A 21550-nucleotide genomic window follows, 5' to 3' on the forward strand; every position below is an offset into this window, starting at 1 on the left:
AAAAAATAGATAAATAAAATGCAGTTATAAATAACAACGAAGAGATATTTAATGAAGTATAAAAATTAAAATGAAGTGACTGAATTAAAGTAAAAAAAATAAAAAATTGCAATAAATAAAATAAACTGAGTAACGGTAAAATACAGGGAAGAAATAAATAATAAATAATCAAAGAAAAATGATATTTAGTAAAGAAAAAACAATAAAGTAAAACATTAAAATTAGGTAAAGAAACAAAGGGGAAAAAAATGAAGATAAAGTAAATAAATAAAAAATAAATAATCAAAGAAAAATTATATTACGTAAAGAAAAAAAATAAAGTAAAAACTTTAAAATGAAGTAACGAAATAAATTGAAGTGAAAAACTGAAATAACGTTAAAAAATAAAATGAAATACAAAAATTAGAAAAATGAATGAACCAATCTAAGTATGTAGATTGAATATCCTGGTTTTCCGCTCAAATCGAAGCTATGTACAGGTTTTTCGGTCAAGAGTCTAATCATACTTTATAGCTCAATCGTTAGGGTCTTCGGCTGGGGTTAGATAGGTCCTAGGATCAATCCCCGCGGTAGGCACAAAAATTTGATAGGTCGGATACGACTACAGCACCTCACAATAAGTACTGAAGTCTCATTTTACTCGATTTCGAAATTTATTTACGCGATTAACCCTTTTCCACCATCCCCTAGCTGCGAACCCCGACATTGCACACCTTTGTATTCAATTTTTTTAGCTGTACGTTTCACAAGAAAATACTCCTCTTTATGGCTAAAAACACAAAATATTAGTTTCTCCTTGCTTTCATGATTGATACACTAAACATCCGGATGGGTCAGTTTACCATCTTTGAAGGTCTATCTCAGCAACGTTGTGCGGGACGTTTACGGAGGACAGCGCGCCCGCCCAGCAGTGTTGGTGAGAATTACCATCTTTGTTGTCAACGCCTACCTGATCGCGGTTTGAGGTTTCTAACCATCGTATCATTTTGCTCGTAACAAAATTGTTCTCAGGGGTCGAATCTGGGAATCCAAGATGGTTAATGTCTTCTACTATATGGCTATAAGCACCAAAGATTTTTTTCCGTGCTCCTAGAAGCAAAATCCTTGTTTCTTTTCTGGCTGCATAAAATAGGTAGCCCTAAAGGAGCAAAACGAGGAAAAAATCGCAACGCAATTTACAATTGAAATTAAAAATTTATTGCAGAATTTAAAGAGGCTTTGGTTAACGGACTGAAAAACGGATGAACAATTTTCTACAAAATAACATAAGGACGCTGTAATTTATTAACGTACAAATTCTAGGATGAATATTGCATGATTACACGAAAGTAACAAGATTCTTTAACAGTCACACTAATATTTACATTGTAAAACGAAGGCTGAAGCATACTATGAACTAAACTTGAAATGGGTCGTGCTCTCGCCATGTGTTTGCTGTAACAAAATTAAGCCACATTTATTATGAAAATTGAAAAAATGATAGGAATAACGGTATATACCTACGGGTGACAAGATTTTAGACAAAAAAGGAAATCCGCCAATAAGCGGCATGATACACGGGATACAGGATCACTAGATTCCTGACTCAAATAAGCTTAATCCAGCAGCCAGTACTAGATTTCTGACAGTGCATATCACGCGAATGGTAAACTTAATCGGATTCGTGCTTGATACTGACAGAATACTGGTACTCAATGCTAGATATACTGAGGATGATATAGATTGCATTCACAAAAGTGCGAACCAAGGCGCTTTCAGCCCTTCTGAGAAATTCGAGTAAAGGCTTAACACTCTCGTTTTTAAAAATTGCTTGCAACAGACCAACATTTCACTTTCTACTAGCTGAAATACGGATTCCAGACTTGTTTAAACCGGTATAATTGAGCCCATGCATCAAAGTATTCAATTAAAAGTGTTGACTGTTACTGACTCTTTTCAATGTTTTTTTTTTTTTTTTTTTTTTTTTTTTTTAATCAAACGGAATTATTTTACCTTTAGAAGAGAACCAACAAACAGCTAGCTCAGTCTTAGAATGTTTCAAGAGGAAAATGGATTTGCGGAAGGGAACCAACTGAATCACTCAAAATTGTAGATGATTCTACCGCGCCAACTCACTATGCAAGTCCTGTCACGGTTAAAGTTGCTGGATTTAAAAGAATGACTGTGAAAATGAATGATCTCTTTAGTTAGCGTATACATTAACGCGATGCAACAATTCAACCACGCGAGCGTGGCATCGTATCACTCGAAATTGAAGGCGAACTTGCTGCACCAACTCACCGAGCAATATATTGAAGAGAATGAATAGGCTTAGGCAGGTCAACCATGTACTCGATTTCCCTAAAAATCGCGTGGTTCACTTATACTAAATGCTATCCATATCACCCGTGTGTTGATCATTGAAACTGATCGACACAGCGATAGCCTAAGAAGACACATGGAAAATGGACAGATACCACCGGTTACAACGGATGGTTGTTATAGACTGACGGTGGAAATTTTAGACTAACTGTAGGGCCTTTTGAAGGTTTGATTTATCTAGTCCATTGCTCACCTCCTTTGCAACCATCCGTTTTAACCGATAGGATCACATAATTTTCCATTTGTCTTCTTCGTCATTTGCTTTGTCTATCAATTTCAGTCATCGGCCTGCAGGAATCTAATGACTGCACTAAAAAAAATTTTTCATCTGCGTATCGCGGCTGTCAGAATAGCACAGTCACTGTTGCCATGCTAAGGAAAACGCCTTAAGAGCCTTCAGACCTTAGCGAGCTATGGTTTCTGCAATAAAGTGCGGATTTGCCTATAGGTATTTTTCTGCCAATTTTATAGATATCGTCCTTCGCAATTTGTTTTCAAGTGTTTAAAAATTTCAGCGAAAAAGATTCATAAATATCCTCAAAAATGCATATTCTATCGAGGGAGATTTGGCAACATTCGATTGTTTATGTACATATATTTTTCCTTAGCACGGCGAATTGGATCGCTGGAGGTTTTTTCAGATGTTTGTTTTTCATAATAACAGACTGTTTGGTGCCTCAGAAAATGTTGCCTGTGATTGAATTAATAGTCTGTAGTCGAAGAGTTAAAAATAGAACGACAAGGGTGTGCTAAAATGCATTCGAAGCTCGGCGCAGCTTTCGCGACAAATCCAATTTAAGTCCGGTGAAATATTCCAGACGGGGCACAGTCGACGGGGACGCGAATGGGACAGAGGTGCAGCGAGGTATAAAAACAAAACAAAAATTCGATACAAGTTGAAGTCTGAGTCTCGGCTCCCGAGCTGGGGCCGAATAACAATTTTAATAGTTGTTTAAGAAGTGAGGTAAAAGATAGCTGAGCAGTTTGACACATCTTCAACCCGACGGTGGCGCCACCCCACCAGGAGCACATACACTACACACCTTAAGCATAATTTAAATTGAAAGAATGCGAGTTCCTTTCTTTCTCACTTGCCCTCCTATATCATTTCCTTGCTCCCTTGCAACAAAGCTGAGGAGCCTTTGCTTCCTTTTCCTCTTCCTCGCGTTATCTCATAAGCTGTCGTTCCCTCTTTCACACACCCTCCACCCCTCCCTTCATTTCAGTCAATCTTTCGAATCTCCGCTATCTTTTATTGCTCTCTCGTAAAAATACACATCTCAAATCCCCCTTCAGCGCTTGAGCCCAACTTTGGTCCTACACAGATGCGATAAGAGAGGCAGGGATCACTTCGAGATTCCGCCGACTAGACATGGACATTCTTTTCGTCAAATCAAATTATGACATGGAGAAGCTCTCCTAGTTTTATCGTCGCTTTCTTCATTCATCTGTTTTCTTAACGCAATACCCTTCGGCTCCTTTGCGAATTAGACCCTTTTCAATCCGATCTGATCCTTTCTGAGCCTCGTTGAGGCCATCGCTGTAAAGACAAATGCTATGGGGAGCCATAAGTGCTTGGTTTCTCCGTGAAGGGATGATTGAATTTCCCTTTCTTCGAAACTGCAACTTGACCTCTCCTCCCTTCAATCTTGCCCGCTCTTCTTTTGAATAGATCCTCTCGGCTCTCCAAGACAAGCCCTAGAGCGTCTCGTCTTCTTTACCTCCGAAAAACATTGTACTGCCGCGCGTCCAACGAAAAAACGCCGTAAGCGCCATTTTACATGTTTTGGAAACAATGTATTATAGCAGAAAAACTGTGTACCTTCGGACTAGGTTTTTACAGAATTCTTTTGCAAATACTATTAAGAACTTAACCTGAAAATGTGAGGTGCATGGGTATAACAGTTTTTATTTTATAAAGTGTTAAATTCCAAAAAACGAGGGAAAATCATGATGGATTTACGGCGTTCTTGCTCAGCACGGCAGTGTGGCTCAAAACAAATTGTTAATGTGTAAAACTTTTCAATTGAAGCTATGGAACGAGCATGACTTTGACGAATATTTTTAAAAAAACAACGAATTTGAGTCACAAAATACAAATTATTTTCGGCAGTCCGTACGTTATTACGTTTCCATAAAACCTAGCACACCTCGTAAGTTACTTTCTTTCTAGGTAGGGATGTCGGGACTGGAAATCATTCAGCGATAGCCGTATGGCCAGATAGACTGATTAATATTTCAGAGAAGCTAGAAAAGGCGAATGCGAATAATTTAGATGTTAGGATGAAAGTATTTAGCAATTCTGTGAGAAAAGTAACAGGCATTGCAGGAAATTCAGACGTTTCCAGATGCAGAACTTGAGAAAATCCATCGACTTAAAAAAGAATTCTTTAATGTTTTAGAAAGAACATGCTTATCCAATCTTGAAGGGAGCTTATCAAGGGGTAATTCAGCGTATTTTAGGAAGCTTGTAAAAGCGATTAATCGCTCACCCCTGCAGAAACTTTTAGAATCCCCTTATCCCGAAAACTCAAGAAAACGAACACGTGAGGATACCGTTCGACAGGATTCAGCAAGTGCCACATTTTGCTGTATTTAGCGTGCGGATACTTAAATAATATCGAGTTTCCAAGACTGATTTTTTTAGAATAAGTGATTGTTGTATGATTCTAGGTGGAATAGTTCTATTTTAAGAGAAAAAAGAAGAGTAACAGGGATGTTTCAAGAAAATTGTTGAACACCTGGAATGACCTGGATGTTTGTTCGCTTCCGGTGTACAGTCACCTTGAATTGTCTTAAAATATCGTGGCCCCTCTGACGTGTCGGGCGTACCTCAATTTCCACGGGATCCTTGCTTTCTGGGGCGCATGCCAAAATTGAGATAAGCCTGTGTCACACTATCAAAACTAGCCATCAAAATATCAAGTTCAGATGTTGTGATTGGCTTATCTCATGACTAGGACCAATCACAGCACTTGACCTTGCCATTTTCATGGAGTATTTTGATAGTGTGACACAGGCTTTACGCCGGAGGAGCGACGATATGTTCGCCACCATAGTGTGCGTTTTTACAGCGTGTGCTCGCCGAGGTACGTATTATTTGAACAATGCACGCCCTCTTAACCCTAACGAGAAATGCATAAAGAAAGGAATCTAGATGTGATCAATTCGGGGAGAAAGAGGGCGGGGAGCCAGAGTAAAACCTCAAAGACGCTTTTGGTAGAAGGAACTTGAAGTATTTAGCGCGGTTATTTATTTGTGTTCTCGCTGTGCAGCCGAGACAGGGTGAGTTAAGTTACTCTGTAGGACGAGATACCTCAGGATGGAATGTTTGTCGTCTCAATTGAGGGTATTTATGCTAAAAGGAGCTATGTTTTACGAAAAGCCCATGCACATGCTTCCTTTCGGTGTTAATACGTCCAATTCCGAGACGCTGTTTCCTTATGCTTGAGCCCAGAAAACCTGGGTGCATTATCCTCTCTTTTCCTTATTCCATTTCCAGAAAGGCCTTTCAACTTGGATAATTCATTTTGGTTCTTTCACTATTTGTGACAGAGGCAGGTAAGCTGTGGCTTAAGATGGGGAAGAAGAAAGTGAGATAACTTTTGCATCTTGCGGCTGGAAAAACACCCGGAATCTTGCAAAATTGACCGTTAGGAAGCAATTTAAAGCTTTAGGGCAAAAAACGGGAAATTCGAGAAAACTGCTGTTAGAAGGTCCCGGCGCTGCGCTGTTGCCACTCTTAGAAACAGTTCAAAGCAAAATATGAGAATTGAGAATTGAAAGGCGTGTTCAGAAATTGCGTAAGCTCACTGCGGCCACATCAGTCAGCTGTGTCCTCGCGTTTGAGGCAAAAGATGACTATTTGGATTCTCACGAAATAAATCAATCGTTCAATGTAAACGTCTGATTTTGACTTTCAGGGGCGTAATGGGTAGTCTAGAGCAATTTTTCACAGTGCACAATGCCCATTTTTGTTTTTGTTTATTCTTGAAATTTGAGGTGGGATTAAAAAAAAAATGGCGGCCACAGAAAAAGCCGAACCATACGTCACTGTCGGGAACAGGAGACAATATCACGCGACCGTTTCAAAAGTAGTCTGGGGAGAACGTTTCCGATGTAAATATTTAAACATGACGAGGCCCAAAAATAATGTAATCAGGTTCGTGCACAAACTTTTTTTCAATCACTGAACATTTTAGGTACCCCAGTTTTAACAAGCACCAAAAAATGAAAAAGATCCAAATTTTTGCGCCTGTGCCAAATTGACGTTATTACCCACAAGCCAACACATAGTACATGTTACATCGAAGGGTCGCAACGGCTGAAAAGGGCTCATCTGGTAAGCAGAAACGCCTAAAAGAAGAGAAACGTCCAAATTAACCGATAAAAATGTATTTGTACTTTCGAAGAAGAGCACGCAGAGCATAAGAAAAGACAAAAACTCTATTATAAAAATAAAGAGACGAGGAGGATGATAGAAAGGATTTTTAAAACGAGAAGACGTATATCTCTTTGCCAATGCTCAGCTAGTGCTTAGGGGAACGACAAAATGTTTTTCAAAGCGACTTAAATTGATCCAAAAATACGTATAAAATCCGGGGATAAAAGCATGTGCGCAGGGACATGTTTATGCGGGACATAAAGGTGCGATAAAATGAATAAGTATACAGAATATAAATTCGGAGGTACGAGAGATAAATGGCGCGTAAAAATGGGCGTAGAAATATGGAAGATGAGGGAAAAAGATAAATTGAAAAACAAACGAGGAACAAATATAATATGCAATAACGCATGAGAGAATAACGAAGGAAGCGGGATCTTACCTTTGTAGTACATTTCTTTGAACATTGTCACTGAGCACTGCTTTTCCTGCAAACGAAAAGAGCTTTGTGTAAGTTACAGGCCGGAATGTTCCCTCTTCTCCTAAGTGAGTGCATGGTTATTGTTCCAAAGAAACCCCATATCCTATCGCTCTCTAAATCTGTTGATTTTCAACGTAAAAACGTATAAGTTGTTAATCCTATTCTCAGGATCACTACCTTCTTATGTCTATGAACACTTGCCTTTTATGCATCGAAGGGAATACAATCTTAGTCATTTGGCAAATCGAAAGGTATTTGTATTACAATTTGTACTACCTCCTAATCCTGAGAGGTAAAGTAATTCGTGCGTCGAGACCCCTCTCTCTGAGTTCCGTAAAATTTTCTCACATAGACATGAAGATCAGATAAGTTAAATTTCCGGGTAAAATTTCCTTATTCAAAGTGATGAATGATTGTATGATTGAGACAATTATTCATTATAGTGAATAACAGTCATTTCGTCCTACCAGGCGTAAAATAATCATCATTTTTTACTTGCACAATCCATAAAATTTGACTGAATTAGCTGAACTTTGACTTCATTTATTACATTTAAATCAGCACCTGTTTTTGAGATATCAGTGCTGTTGTTGTAGCGTGTGTTAGTGGTGTTTTTGAGATAATATGTTCTACTGTGCTAAGGATGACAACCATATGAGCCTCCAGATACTGTCATTTTTTTATGAAATAATACAAACTTCTAGAAAAATATGTGAATATAATTCCTTCAATTTTTCAGAGGATTTTATTCGGAATTTTACCTAAAATACCCGAAAATTTTCAGGAGAACTATTATAAGTTTCCTCCAAGATGATTATTACATCACCAGAAATCTGGCAACCTTTGAATGTACCTACGGTGTATTTCCTTGGTGCGGCAGTGTTGGCTATATGACTGGATGGTGCAACGGTATATTACAAATCAACGAGATCTGTACTTGACAGGATTGATTGCTCGCCTTATGCTAAGAGACGTTATTTGAATGAGAGATGTTGTGATATCAGCGCTGCGTTTTTAATTTCTACATTTCACTACGCGAGCAGAAGATTTTAATACAGCATGCTCATTGGCCCAATTTGAAAGGAGCATGAAAGAGAAAGATATTGATGGGCTTCAAATTTAAAAAAAAAAAAAAAAAAAAAAAAAAAAAAAAAAAAAAAAATTTTGCAAGAGTTGAGACGTAATCTCCATTTTTAATGTCACAACATAATGTACTGAGTCCAGACATCAAAGATTGTTGCTCATTCAATGTGGGGAAAAAAGAGGCTTGACTTAGACGCATTAATTCACTTCACCTCAACCTACTACCCCGCATATTATCCCCCCGCTACGGAGCTATCTCGGAGGAAACATTAGCAACCAAGAGAAGGGAAGTATAATACAAACATGTATTACTTTGAGGTGAATAATAACAATCGTTAATCATTCATACTTCCATTTCTTCAAGATGTGAAAGCTATTACGGATTATTTTACCCGCGTAAAAATGATTTCCGCCCGCTAAATATACAAACCCAAGGAGGGACGTAAGGTACTAACAGCGATGTATCGGTGAGATATCGGCAACATACTGATAGTGGCCATGAGAATAATCTGGTTGAAAAATATGTTTTTTGGCAGTAAAATTGCGGCTTCTTTTCGCCCGCTTCAATAATACATTTAAACCTGGGAGGAAAGGAGGGTAAGTTTTCAAAACTTTCACAACGCATTGACTATTGTGAAATTCCTTCACTCAGCACTTAGAAGCGTCCTAATCTGTAACACCCATGAAATCGACTTCCAAAATAGAAACAAATCTGATTTACTTACTTGCGTAGCTATTTCATTTGTTTTAAAATCTATGTTGGTTCTCACAGTCCTTTGATTGAGTGATTGGAGAGGTCTGGCGTTGTTACCCAGGGGTGCTTTAGGAATATCCTCCGAGCCTTGCATTAGTTTCCGCAAAGCATACAGCTGCAACAATTGGGACGTGCACACATTCTTAAATGTACTCTCCTTCGGCCAGGAAAATGTTTCTTTAAATTATATATGTATTAAACAAGAATGAATAAAAATAAAATCTTAAATTTGAACGAATACAATAAAACATGAATAATGAATTACACGGAGAAAAATGAAATGACTAATTTGACAATTTGCGCAGTGTCCGACATGTTTTAATTTAGATTTTACAGTTAAAAAATGCTACTTTAACCACGGGAGTGGTTAAATTAGCACTATTGTAAAACGTACATCTAAAACATGTCGGACACACTTTCTAACAATTTAATTGTAAAATCTGATATCCATTTTTTCCCGTGTAATTTAATTTAGCTATAAATATGAATACATAAAACTTTGTAAAAGTGGAGGAATAAAGTAATATCTAAGTATGATAAAAAATTAAAAAATTAAATATAAATAATTAAAGGAAAATAGCTAAGATTCACGAAAAATATTCATTATAGGTGGATGAACTACAATTGTTGAAAACGGATTAATACAATAAAATGCATAGTGAAATTTATACTTGGGCGTCATGCACGAGTAGTGATGCCATGCCAACCGCGAAGGCAGAAGTTACTTTGAGAGGAGAAACACCGATAAATCCAAAGATAATTTAAGGAATTAAAAAGTGAATGCGCGTTAGTTCAAGAATGGTCCTGAATTTCGAACTTTCCGCGTCTCGCATTCTGAGGGAGAAATCCGGAGCTCAAAAACCGAGTTTTATCGCCTATCGTTTGGGATTGATCTTCGATTGTAATGTTGTATTTTCCTCCGAGCGCTGAAAAATCGTCCCATAAGTAGACGTCTTTCCGACGTTCACGCGATTTTATTGTCATTATCATAAATGAGAATATTATAATCAAGTTCGATAATAGATGCAATGCCACAATGCCGCGCACTGAAAACAAAAGATTGGTAGAATTTATCATTCCTTCACGCTGTGTGAAATACAGCGTGAAGGAATGGTGAATTCTACCAATCTTTTTTTTCGGTGCGGAAAAGACTGAAAAGCCATAATTTTGTCTACAAAATACTCTACAGAAAGACATCTTCCCTTCTTTTCGCAAAGTTTGAACAATTAAGGAGAGCAGGAAGCCAGGAGGAAAAATACATTTTGCGAATCAGAGGTAGGTGCGAAATCAACATGGTTTACACGGGTCGTTTCTTGTTTCAGGATTCACATGCGGGTGGCACGCTCAGGCGGTCTTGCCAAACTGAGCTTAGCGTACAAAGGTACACCAATATTTTCTGTAACACTTGAAGCTACCCAATTTCTACTCAGTGACGTGACGTGATTTGCGATATATTGATTAATCTGTCATTTAAAGCAATGGAAAAGGATCGATAAACAGGGTGTTCACAATGAACACCTTAATGATCGATTCTTTACCATAGCTTCAAATAGGGAAGTATCGATAATCTATCATCTGCGTTCGGCCCCTGTTTCTGTTGAAAACGGTTTGTCTCACGGCGAGAAACGGTTTTATTATATTATTCCACCCGCGAACAATAAAAAACCTTGTTAAAGGACATGAATTCACAACAGGGTAGTCATTATACCATGGAACTGTTGCGTATAATTGATTCAAGTGATTAGAAAATTATTGGGGACAGAACCCAGGTATTCGCAGTTTTTTTTTGGAAGGGGAGGGGTCTAATGACACTTTTTCGTGATCCGTCACAATTTTCAGGTTTTCAATTAGTCCAACGACACTCTGGTATTTGAGCTCGAGGACTGCGCAAATGGGCATGTGATTAAATAATGCTGAGTTCAGAGAGCCAAGTTTTTAGAGGGAAATAAAATGAAGCCGCGTGCAAGCAAAACGCAATTGTGAATGCGATTCTTCATCTGTATTTGAGTCAACCTATATTGCTGAGGACTTAAATTACAGCTGAAAATGATCAGTGCGTCTGTGTTTTCATATCAATAAGCATGAACGTTAACCATGGAAATTTAACTATAAAACTACACGCATATTTCATTTATTTTATGAATACGGTTTTGAATGTTTCATCAAACTAAAACCAATCTTGACGAGGACGGAGGTTGAAGATAGGTAACCGCTCGAAGTGATAGAAGACCACACCCCCGAGTGATATATGAATACGGAGTGGTATCTGTTCTCCTTACGGAATGACTTACACTATTACAGAGCGGAATTTCCTCTTTTTGCAGAGTGTCATACGTGTTCATGCTGCTAATTTCACTTCGCATTCGTACCACTCGTGTCTTTTGGGCGCTATACAGACTCCGGCACCGAATTTAACTCCTCGATTTTTAACAACGTCATCTTTTAATGGTTGACGATACAATTTCTGCCATTTAACGCTATGTGTCTATACGCCAACTGGTATTAGCACCAAATTGGTAGCATTGCCCGACAGTGACCGCCACGGTGCCAAAACGAAACAATGATGGGACCATGTTGATACCATTTTGACACCAGTTGACGTCAACATGGTACACCGTGTGTCACTCAACATAACATGGTGCCAACGTGATCGGTTTTAGTAGGGTTCTTTTTGTCAAACCGCCTCTCAAATATTTTTGTCAAAGTACACGAGGTATCCCGATGTTTAATCATAGCGTAAAGACCAAGAGTGGAGAGCTCGTAGCGAAACGATTACAGTAACGTGAGAACACGCTCTGTGGTTAAAAGAGGGGGGGGGGGGGGGGTAGATGGAGGGTCACGCTCTTCACAAGAATGCTCTATTCTAAGATCGTGCTCTGCGTACTATCTTTGACTTGAGCGTTGCAATAACATAAATCACGTTCTTCGAAACATCTTGAGGCCTTCTGAAACAACGCGGCGCAGAATTTAAGTTGCTATCTGAGTATATATAACAGCATTTTAATATCGCCCCCGAGGGCTATAAATGAACTCCGACTTCGGGTACCTGTTGATGTTGTGTTCGTTACTTTCCGATTTTATTATCATTTTCGCACCTTTTCTTCCCACGAGAAAAAGTCCTGGGCAGATTCAAAACGATTTGCTAACAGCTGTAAGAATTTGTCCTCTTTTCGATGTATTAAAATCCCCGCAAGTACTAATTATAAAAGTGCGTGATATTAAAAGGTTTCATTTTTATGCTTTTGGATGAATAAAAGTTTTATAATTGACATCAAATTTATCAGACGTGTATGCGTAAAGAGATCAAATCTGCCTATTATAAAATCTTGATAGACACCTCTTTTTTAAGTTCATTCAAAAATGTTATTTCACGACGGATTTTTGAATGTTCACATCGGTTTACACGTATAAAAGAGGGAATGAACAACTTACGACATCGCAAATTGAGATATGAATGTTTTTACCTCTCAATCGGTGATGAGAAAATGTCCAATACGCACGCGCCATAGATGGTTGTCAGCGGCAACAGCGATCTTCTGCCATCAAGGCAAAACGACACTGTAGAAAGGCGCTATGAGCAACTATTCCACCTTGGAAGTATTGCATAGTATCAGGCGAAATTGAAGGCGCACTAACGTTTGTAACTTGACTCGTGTCCCTTACCACCGGGTCGAGTCCTACTCGTTGTACAATGCGCGGCTCCCGTGCGATCGATTTTTGTCAAACTCGGTACCAGGCGGCATTCTTGGACAGGAAACTCAAATTTTCAAACCTTGAACATCCAAGAGGGTGGATATGGCCTAAAATACTAACCCGACTCCTGGTCAATGGGTGTTTGTAAAACTCGGTTTCCGGCGGTATTCTTTCACGTAAAAATCGAATTTGCGGTTAAAGTTTTAAAATTCAAAACTCCAAGATGGCGAAAGTGGCGGACACTATATGCAACTTTGCAATCGAGGCATCTATTATTTTTCTGTTCAGTTATAAATTCGGTATGCTCTCAGGTAATTTAGACCTCGATATCGGCGCGCTCTTCAAATTTTTGTTTAGAACTGCTTGTTCATTTATTTATGTATTTATGTTTTTCCATTCCTATCTTTTTTATTTCCTCAATTTATCATTCAGAGGAACATGATCACGATTTCTAATCCTAACATCATAGACGCAAAAGCGCAAAAGCGAGTTGGTTGTAACTTTAACTGTCCGTCAGTTTGCTTAGGCACTTTTCTAACTCTTCAGGTCCGGCTAACGTCAAAGGCTGTAGGTTTGGACCCGCTTTTGTTTGTTCGAAGGTTCCTATTCTTACTACATTTCCTCTTTTCAATTGAAGAATATACAGACAGGGGTGGTGAGGCTAGGGGTTCTAGGCTAGGGTACTTCAGCATCCCAGAAACTCTGCCTGGTGGCTTGGGAGGTATAGGTAGGAATAATTAGGTATAGGAATAATTGGGTAGGAATAGATAGGACCCTTAAAACCATAAATAAATCCAAATAAAGGAGGACTGTGGGTTAGTTAGGGAAGGCCCCACCAGGAAGGAGAGACCCTCAAAATCGTATTAGCACCCCAAGAATTTTCGCGCCAGACCGACACCACTTTCAATGCTAAATTGTCGCTTTTCTGTGAAGTAACACTTAGTGCCCCTAAGTACTTGAAGTTGAGTTCATTTGCACCCCTCCGTCCCTTTGAACGCGTCCGAAACGCAACCCTCCCCCCCCTTTTGAATGAAGTATCGCTGGCCTGACACCCCCTCCTCCGCCCATCAATTATGAAAAATCAAGGAAACGCTGAGAAAACAGCTTGAAAAGCTGTTTTCTCGAAGTTTCAAGTTGAAACAAAGTCCCCCCCCCTGTCTCGAATTTGTTAAATAACGCTGGCTCAAACCCGCCCTCCCCCCTAAGTGCGTTATGTACACGGAAAAAATTAAATTGCTGATTTAACAATTCATTTGCTAAAAAAAGTGGCTGCAATGTTTCAACGTAGATTTTACAACAAAAAAATGCTACTTCAACCACTACTCTGCCGTGCTAAGGAAGAACGCCGTATAAACATTCGACAGTTGTCAAGTTTCTTTCGATAAAATGTTTATTTTTGAGGAGAATTATCAATATTTTTCCTTGAAATTTTCAGACTCTTTAGATCAAATTATGAACAAAATCATCTGAGAAATTGGAAGAAAAATATGCACAAATTTTCTTGAAAATTAGTGATTTTCCGAAGGAAATTTGGCAACGCCTGAAGGCTCATTCGGCGTTTTTCCTTAGCACGGCAGTACTGTAAGCTAATTTAACCAGGGTAGTTAAAATGTAGCATTTTTTTGTTGTAAAATCCACATTGAAACATTGCAGTCACTTTTTTTTTAGCAATTGAATTGTTAAATCAGCAATTTAATATTTTCCTTGTAATACTTGAACGGCCCCTTAGAGGGCCTATAAGAACCTGGGCTCAGTTCATACCAGCGAACTTTTTATCTCAGTGCGAGGTCCTTTTTCACCTAGACGATCACGACCAAGCTCAACTGTTCAGTTTACTAAAAGTCTGACAATGCAGCCTAAACGCGGTTTTCGGTTGCAGATTGCTTTGGAGCACTCCGCTGGCCGCGTAGCCATGAGCTCGGCTTCAATCCAATCTCACATGCTTTAATTTCCGTCTCCGCTTCCGCCCCTTCAACCCTTCCCCCCAATCACTCCCCCCCCCCCCATGTGTTTTGTGATCGAATCGTTCTCACCGCTGATCACACTGATCGTTGCGCCCACCGCCAAGCCCCTTTCACTCAGCTGAAACCGAGCCCTTATACATTTTTAAGAGCAACGCTCTAGCATCTTCCTATCGAGGGACTTGCACAAGTCATTGTGCAAATTATTCATCGCTCCTCCCGGAAGAAGCAGTTTTTGTTTCGTATGCTTTTTCCGAGGAGAGAGCCAAAATTATCTTTCACCTAATATTTTCTGGCGCACAGTGGAGCGAGTTGGTGAAAGAGGTCGGACAAGGTGTGGAGTAAATACTTTAAAAGGTTATATTTACGTTGACACAAAACGTAGACTTTTTAAAGTGATTCGATTGGTTCTCTAGTTAAGTTTCCATCAAGTGGTGCCCCTTAAAATGTTTAATGTAATCAAATAAACATCAACATTTACACTATTATTAAATCATGAAAAATCCAACTTCTCCGAGAGTCGCGTTCTACTGTGTGCCATAGCAAAACTTGGGTAGTGTGATTTATTTTTGGGGCCAATTTTCTTCGTAAGTATTTACACTTAATTAGTAGTAAGTATATTAAATCAATTAAAGAACAGTTTCTAGTGAAACAAGTTTTTCCGTATAGTTTTTCTCATTACATTTCTTATAAAAAAATGTCTGCATGCTTCTAGAATCTAAATTTGGAAGAGTGCATTTTCAACGGCAACTCTTTTGCGGCAAACAATAAAAAAATGTCTAAAAATCAAATGTATTACCAATTTTAATTAGAAAAACAAAGCTGCAACAAAGGAAAATAAGAAAGCCCCAGGGAAAAAACTAATGAAGACAATAAGAAAAGCAAGGACAGTGTTAAGCTCTTTACATAGAAATGAGATCAATCCTATTATTAAAATTATTTCGAGCTAGCAAACCGCACTTCTCTACTTGTAAAATGAAAAAAGAATTATCCCTTTAATGTCGCATAGATGTGAACAACTGTTATTAACTGGAAATGCTTTCCAAGTCTTGCGAATTCTTTTCATCAACTCTTCCGCTGTCAAAGGGGCTACTAAAATACTTCCCAATTAGAGAAAAAGAAGAAAGAAGAAGTTTCGAGGAAAAAACTTTTTTTCTCTTCCCCGAATAAGTAAAAAAAAATATCAAATTAATAACTCGACGCGCTCCTTGTATTTTAAATTATCAAAGGAATTAAAGGGATACATTTTACAGTTTCACGGTTTAAAAAATTAAGAGCTGCCGTTGATGTTCCTCGGGGGCAGAACTAATGAATGAACTTGGGATCACTTTAAAATGGAATGCCCTCATTCTCTCCCCACCAAGTGGGATTTTGTTCGTCATCAAAGACAAAGAGGAATAACTCGGTTGACTATCAAACTTCCTCATCGAAGAAATTGAAACCTCGAGTTCAAGTAACTTCGAAACCCATTTCACGGAGGTCATATAATCCCTTACAATTCATCATTTATCATGCTTTTATTTTCGTCTGGCATATGACGTCTTGAAAAATGAGAACAAAGCGACAAAATATAGTGAACGAAATGCCAGAAAATATATTTTCATTGATATTTTCCCTGGTTAATTTTGACGACTTTCAGCTTTCCTTGATTTAAAAAAAAAAAAAAAAAAAAAAAAGTAATGAGTAATCAATATATCTCAGAAAGTTGGAATGTATCTTACCTCTTGTTTTGTAATGTAGATAGGTTTATTGAGTATGATCCAAACAGCGGTTTCCCAGCAGCCTGGATGCGTCGTTGAGCCTTCATAAGTCATGAAATGCTCCGTGTCGGGTAAAAGGCTCCTTAGTGATAAATATTTAATTGGTGTAAATGCACCTGCAACATCAAATATCATGTATGAAGTTAAATAAAATAGCTGAATCCTGTCATAAGAAGCTATTAAAACATTTTGTTTTACAATATTCTTTGGATTCAATTAGAATATGTACACATAATATCCCTTACATGCCCGAGTCAGGTCAAATTGACCCAAAGTTTGCTAAAAACACGTGGTCTGCTGGTTGTTCGGATCCGGTACATACGAATTTGAGATAAAAGTCTAGAAATACACCGTAAAAAAATAGCATACATCAAATTCAAAAAATTTGAAAAAAAACGGGTGTCAAGGCAGCCGAAGATAGGAAGGACGTATTCAGGCCTCGTTTTTGAAAAAGTTTCTCCCGAATCTGAGCGATATCTAATCGCATAAAAGTGTGTATTGAGAGTTCGTGTCTGACGCCGCGCCGCCGTCGCGCCTTCAATTTCGCAAGTGCAACACGGACATCCAAGAAGCACGAGTAGTCGTATCTTTGCGCCGTCATCAATGCGCGCCCTTTCTCTTGCTCTATTTACGTTTTGTGCATGCGTTTTCCCATCTGTCTCATTTGTGGTGGTGCTTCAAGGGCCACATGAGGGACACACCTGAAGACGGGAGAGACGCAAACAGGCCTTGTTTTTACGCCCGTTAGGAATTAAGAGAGTCATTGGTGTTGCAAACTGAATGCATAATTAATAAAATTCCACTAAGTTTGATTACATGGACCTGTAGACAAGGTGCAAATTCAAGCTTTCTGATTCACGTTATACCTCACCAAAATTTTGCGTGAAACGCGGTTCGCGCGACGAAAATTATACTGAAATCAATTCCTAACTTTTAATGTAATTTATAAAAAGTGTATTATAGTTTATTTATATAGTTTATCGTGCTCCATACTGGATGGCCTGACACACATGGCCATACCCTAGTCGTTAATGGAAGATGAAAAAGAAGAATTCCTAATTAAGATATAAATTCTTTTAGTCTACATTAAGCACGAGAAATTCGAATTCCCCGTTCACAAACAAAACAATAGTCTACTTGAGTGAAATCGCGCGCTAAAATGACTTTGCAGGCTTCTCCATCGAGCAACGTTCTTTTCCTACCGTGTGTTCTTCAAAGTGTTAACAACTTGCATCAGCTGAGTCGAAGTGACAAGGTTAGAGTTGCCATATTTTTGTAGCACAGAGACTGTTTCGGTAACAGAAAGTGCGGACTTTGACTTACACGGACCGTTGTTTTTTCATGAGCGAGAAGTTTAAATTTGCGGATGGAAAAACATTTAACATGTTGTTTAGGAGTTGATTTGAGTAATTTTCGTTTCGCGAATCATGTTCTGCGCGAAATCAGGTAACGTTTTTCAGAATTCTTAATGTTGCACCTTGTCTGATGATCCATCATCACCTCTCATGAAGATTTACCAAACTCTAGGAGGCAATTTTATAGCAAATTTTGAAATATTTTTTTAATCCCTTAATGAACATAAATTATTAATTATATTCTTGACCAAACTAGAGGAGGACACATGATAAAGGAAAACCACAGCTTGGATTTTCAGTAAAGGTCACTCGTTTTGATTTAAAGCGTACGTCTGAAAGTTGGAGAGTGGGTGGGAGAATCGTAGCTCGTCTGGCGCATAGGCGTATCTTGATTTCTGCATGAGCCACAGAAAGCATGGATTTATGTGTGAAACGGAGGTCATTTGGAAACCCAGATACGTTCTTACGCGAGGGGGGCAATGAAATCAAGCAGGGCTGAGCTGAGAGAGAATACGGCAAGCTTTTTACTCCCTTAAAAACAAAATTACGTTACAGAAACAACGGCGAAGCCCATATATTTTTCCAACCTCCTCGCTTGCGTCATCTGCACTTCCACGATGTGTGAGCTCCTTGAAGATAAGAGGTTGAGGAAATATTGAGCAAATATCACATAACTTCGCAAATGCTGTGCTCTCACCTCCTTTTACATAAGATCACTCCTATATTACCCCAGGTCTCCTCCTCTTCTAGTTTTTCTTCATGCGTTCAAAAGAAGAATTGTGAACGATAGTTGAGTTTCCGACCACATGAAGGAAGAGGGTCATTAACCGGACAAAAATTTTTATTTTCCCAAGATTCAAGGAGTTTATTTTTTCGAGCAATAAGCGTGCTTACAACTATGAGTAGCTTATACACGATGTCCAAATCAAGAGAATTCAAGAATATTTCAGTTCTGACAGTTGAGAGCCCTGAAGAAGTGGATGCCTAATAATAGTGTGGACTTTAGAACAGTGTGTATAAAAGAAGAAATTTGAGTCATTGAAATAATGTAATTTCAGAAAATAGGTACATGCATTAACTGAATCCAATTCTAAAATTATCAAAATTTTGGTTTAAAAATTTTAAGGTTTAGTTTTTCAAGGTTGACCTTAAAATTTAGACCTGTGAACTCCGACAAAAATAGCCATGCTTATCCAGGTCGTAGATTTTCATAACTAGCTAACTCCATCAAAGTATACTTAACATTACAATTTTCAGAATGACACGGTCCAAAACTTGCATGATTTCAGCTGAATAATTTACATCTGATGAAACTTTTTAAGATTATTGATTGAATAGTTCAAAGCGGAATTTCATGAAGGAATATTTTCTAATTTATTTTTAGAGACCCTAGCTGAACGAATTAAAGTGACTCCTTAATTACGTATTAGGGTTCTTTACTGCGCTCAAAATAAAGTAGAATATCAAACGAAAAACTAAGACAAGTGTTTTTAGTTTTGTAATTGTATAAAAGTGATCCAGAAATATATTATTAGAATAGGTAGGTTCGACCAAGATGACCAATTCTTTAAACCGACGATGTATGAAAGTACTCCAGAAAAAATTGTTAGAATAAATTCGACCACGATGACCATTCTTTAAACCGACGATGAATATTTCCGAAATCACATATTTTGATCGGGGCCTAGTAACTTCCTGTTATCCATTCTTTTTTCTGCGGAAAACTATTCAATGCCGTTCTTTGAAAACTCGCATACTTTTTCTTCTCCACATAAAGAAAATTGTGCAGAAGTTTCAAGGAGTGGTGTTGATTTGTTCCCCATTATGACGTCTAATAAGGTGAGGAAATTTTTTAACAACATAAACACAAACATGGTTCCGAAATTTCACCGTTGATATGGTTTCACTATTAGCCTTTCTGTATTGAATTCTTTAGAAATAGCACGACTGAAGAGAAGAATTTCAATAGGGAGGAAGTACCTCAACGAAAGCCGTGAAGGAGTCCCTAAACGCCTGAATTTAGATCCGCAAAAAAAGGGATGTTTGAAAAAAGCGCGGTTAAAAAGTTGAGCCTTCAACTTCCCAATACTCGGAGAGAGGCAGGAAAGTTAACAGATTTAATGCAACACTTGAAGCTTAAACAATCTTGGCTGTGCTGTGAAGTTATTCGTAACTAATCCTGCGGAGTCTCGCATTTCTAGAACGGAAGAAAAAGAGAGAATGAACCCGGCTTATAAAACACTTTACTGAACCCAAGGAAACAAAGACACACAGATGATATTACACCTTGTCGTTAACACCAGTGTGGTTTCTCTTTCGCTGCACTCTAGTCCATTTTCTTTATGATCCTACTGAATTAATGCAGGTAATAATAATTTTCCACCTTGGTAGTTACGCACCCATAGCGCTTATATTTTTCAGGAAGTTCACGGTGAAGGAAATACTCGTTCATTTCACAACTTCACACCTTTCGCCGCCAAGACGCTCAGCTTTTAGCTCGTCCATTGTATGATAAGCTCTTTTCGAACTCTGGCCGTGTACAATTTAAACCATTGCCCTCCTCACATAACTCAATGCTTTCTCGGGATCATCCCAAAAGACAGTTACGCCCTTTTGTCAGCCGAACGACGAAATGTCGATGCCGGGAAATGGACTTTTCGTCAACAGAGCAAAGGAGGCATATTTCGAAGGAAGTTTTTGGATTTGCTTTGAATCCGTCTGATGCGCTAATCACGGAATTGAATCGATTATTCTCGACAGGACTCTTTAAGCGCTAGAATTGAAAATCGACGGTAAAACCTCATATCTCCGTCTGCAACGTTGCAGACTTCCTGTCAAAATGAACTTTTCAAATAGGAATCTACTTAACGGTATTACTTAAGAACCTCCGTGGTTTTTCTTCTCTGCGCGAGAAAATTCTGCGAATATTTCAAGAAATAATGCTGATTTATTCTCCTTCAAAAATAAAACAGGGAACGGAAATTTTGAAACACCGCAAGGGGTGTTCGGGACAGAGCCGGATTAAGGGGGTGGCCACATGGGCCGCGGCCCATAGCGGCAAATTTAGGGGGCGGCAAATTTTGCAATTTTTTTAAACGTAGGTATAAAAAAATCGGATTCAGAAAAAAAATTTATCAATGAGAAAAAGGGACAAAATCTCTCTTTCCTAAGAGTTTAGTAATTTCTAATTTTGTCGTTTTTCGGTGATACAAGAGACAGCATCTTTAATTACTTGAGTTAAGAGACGAACTAAACACGCAATTTGGCCTGGAGCTCAGCACAGAGAGGAATGATGACGAGGACTTGAGATGAAAAGGACAAGCCCTCGGCACAGCGGTCGACATGTAACACATATTAGCGCCTACAAGACTGCATGAATACTTCACCCATCGCGCCAAACACAGTGCGGTCACGCGGTCAGGAGCGGTTGGCGTGAAACGCATAGCGCTTACAAGACTGCAGGAATACTTCACCCATTGGGTCAAACACAGTGCGGTCAGGAGCGGTTGGCGTGAAACGCATAGCGCCTACAAGACTGCAGGAATACTTCACGCGTTGCGCCAAACACAGTGCGATCAGCCCGGCGCGGCGCAGCGGCGGAAGTTAAAATTATTAAACCACATTATTATGTTTGTTCTTTTACAATTTTTTGGTTCATTTCTTATAAGTGGAGGACTTTGTCCACACAGAGATATGTTTACGGAACTTAACTTTCGCG

General features: G+C 38.6%; 1 protein-coding gene across 1 annotated transcript in view; it reads right to left on the minus strand.

Annotated features, from left to right (window-relative positions):
• Positions 1–1174: 1174 nt before the first annotated feature.
• The window catches only part of CARPA (Carbonic anhydrase-related protein A), a 136129-nt gene continuing 115753 nt past the window's right edge, over positions 1175–21550 (minus strand). The window contains exons 7-10 of the mRNA XM_072297627.1: positions 16439–16593; positions 9035–9178; positions 7188–7233; positions 1175–1434 (exon numbers count right to left, since the gene is read on the minus strand). Coding sequence (XP_072153728.1) covers positions 1397–1434; positions 7188–7233; positions 9035–9178; positions 16439–16593 — 383 coding nt within the window. The 3' untranslated portion in view covers positions 1175–1396. The remainder of the gene's footprint in view (positions 1435–7187; positions 7234–9034; positions 9179–16438; positions 16594–21550) is intronic.

Source organism: Bemisia tabaci, chromosome 3 (assembly GCF_918797505.1).
Source record: "Bemisia tabaci chromosome 3, PGI_BMITA_v3".
NCBI lineage: Eukaryota > Metazoa > Arthropoda > Insecta > Hemiptera > Aleyrodidae > Bemisia > Bemisia tabaci.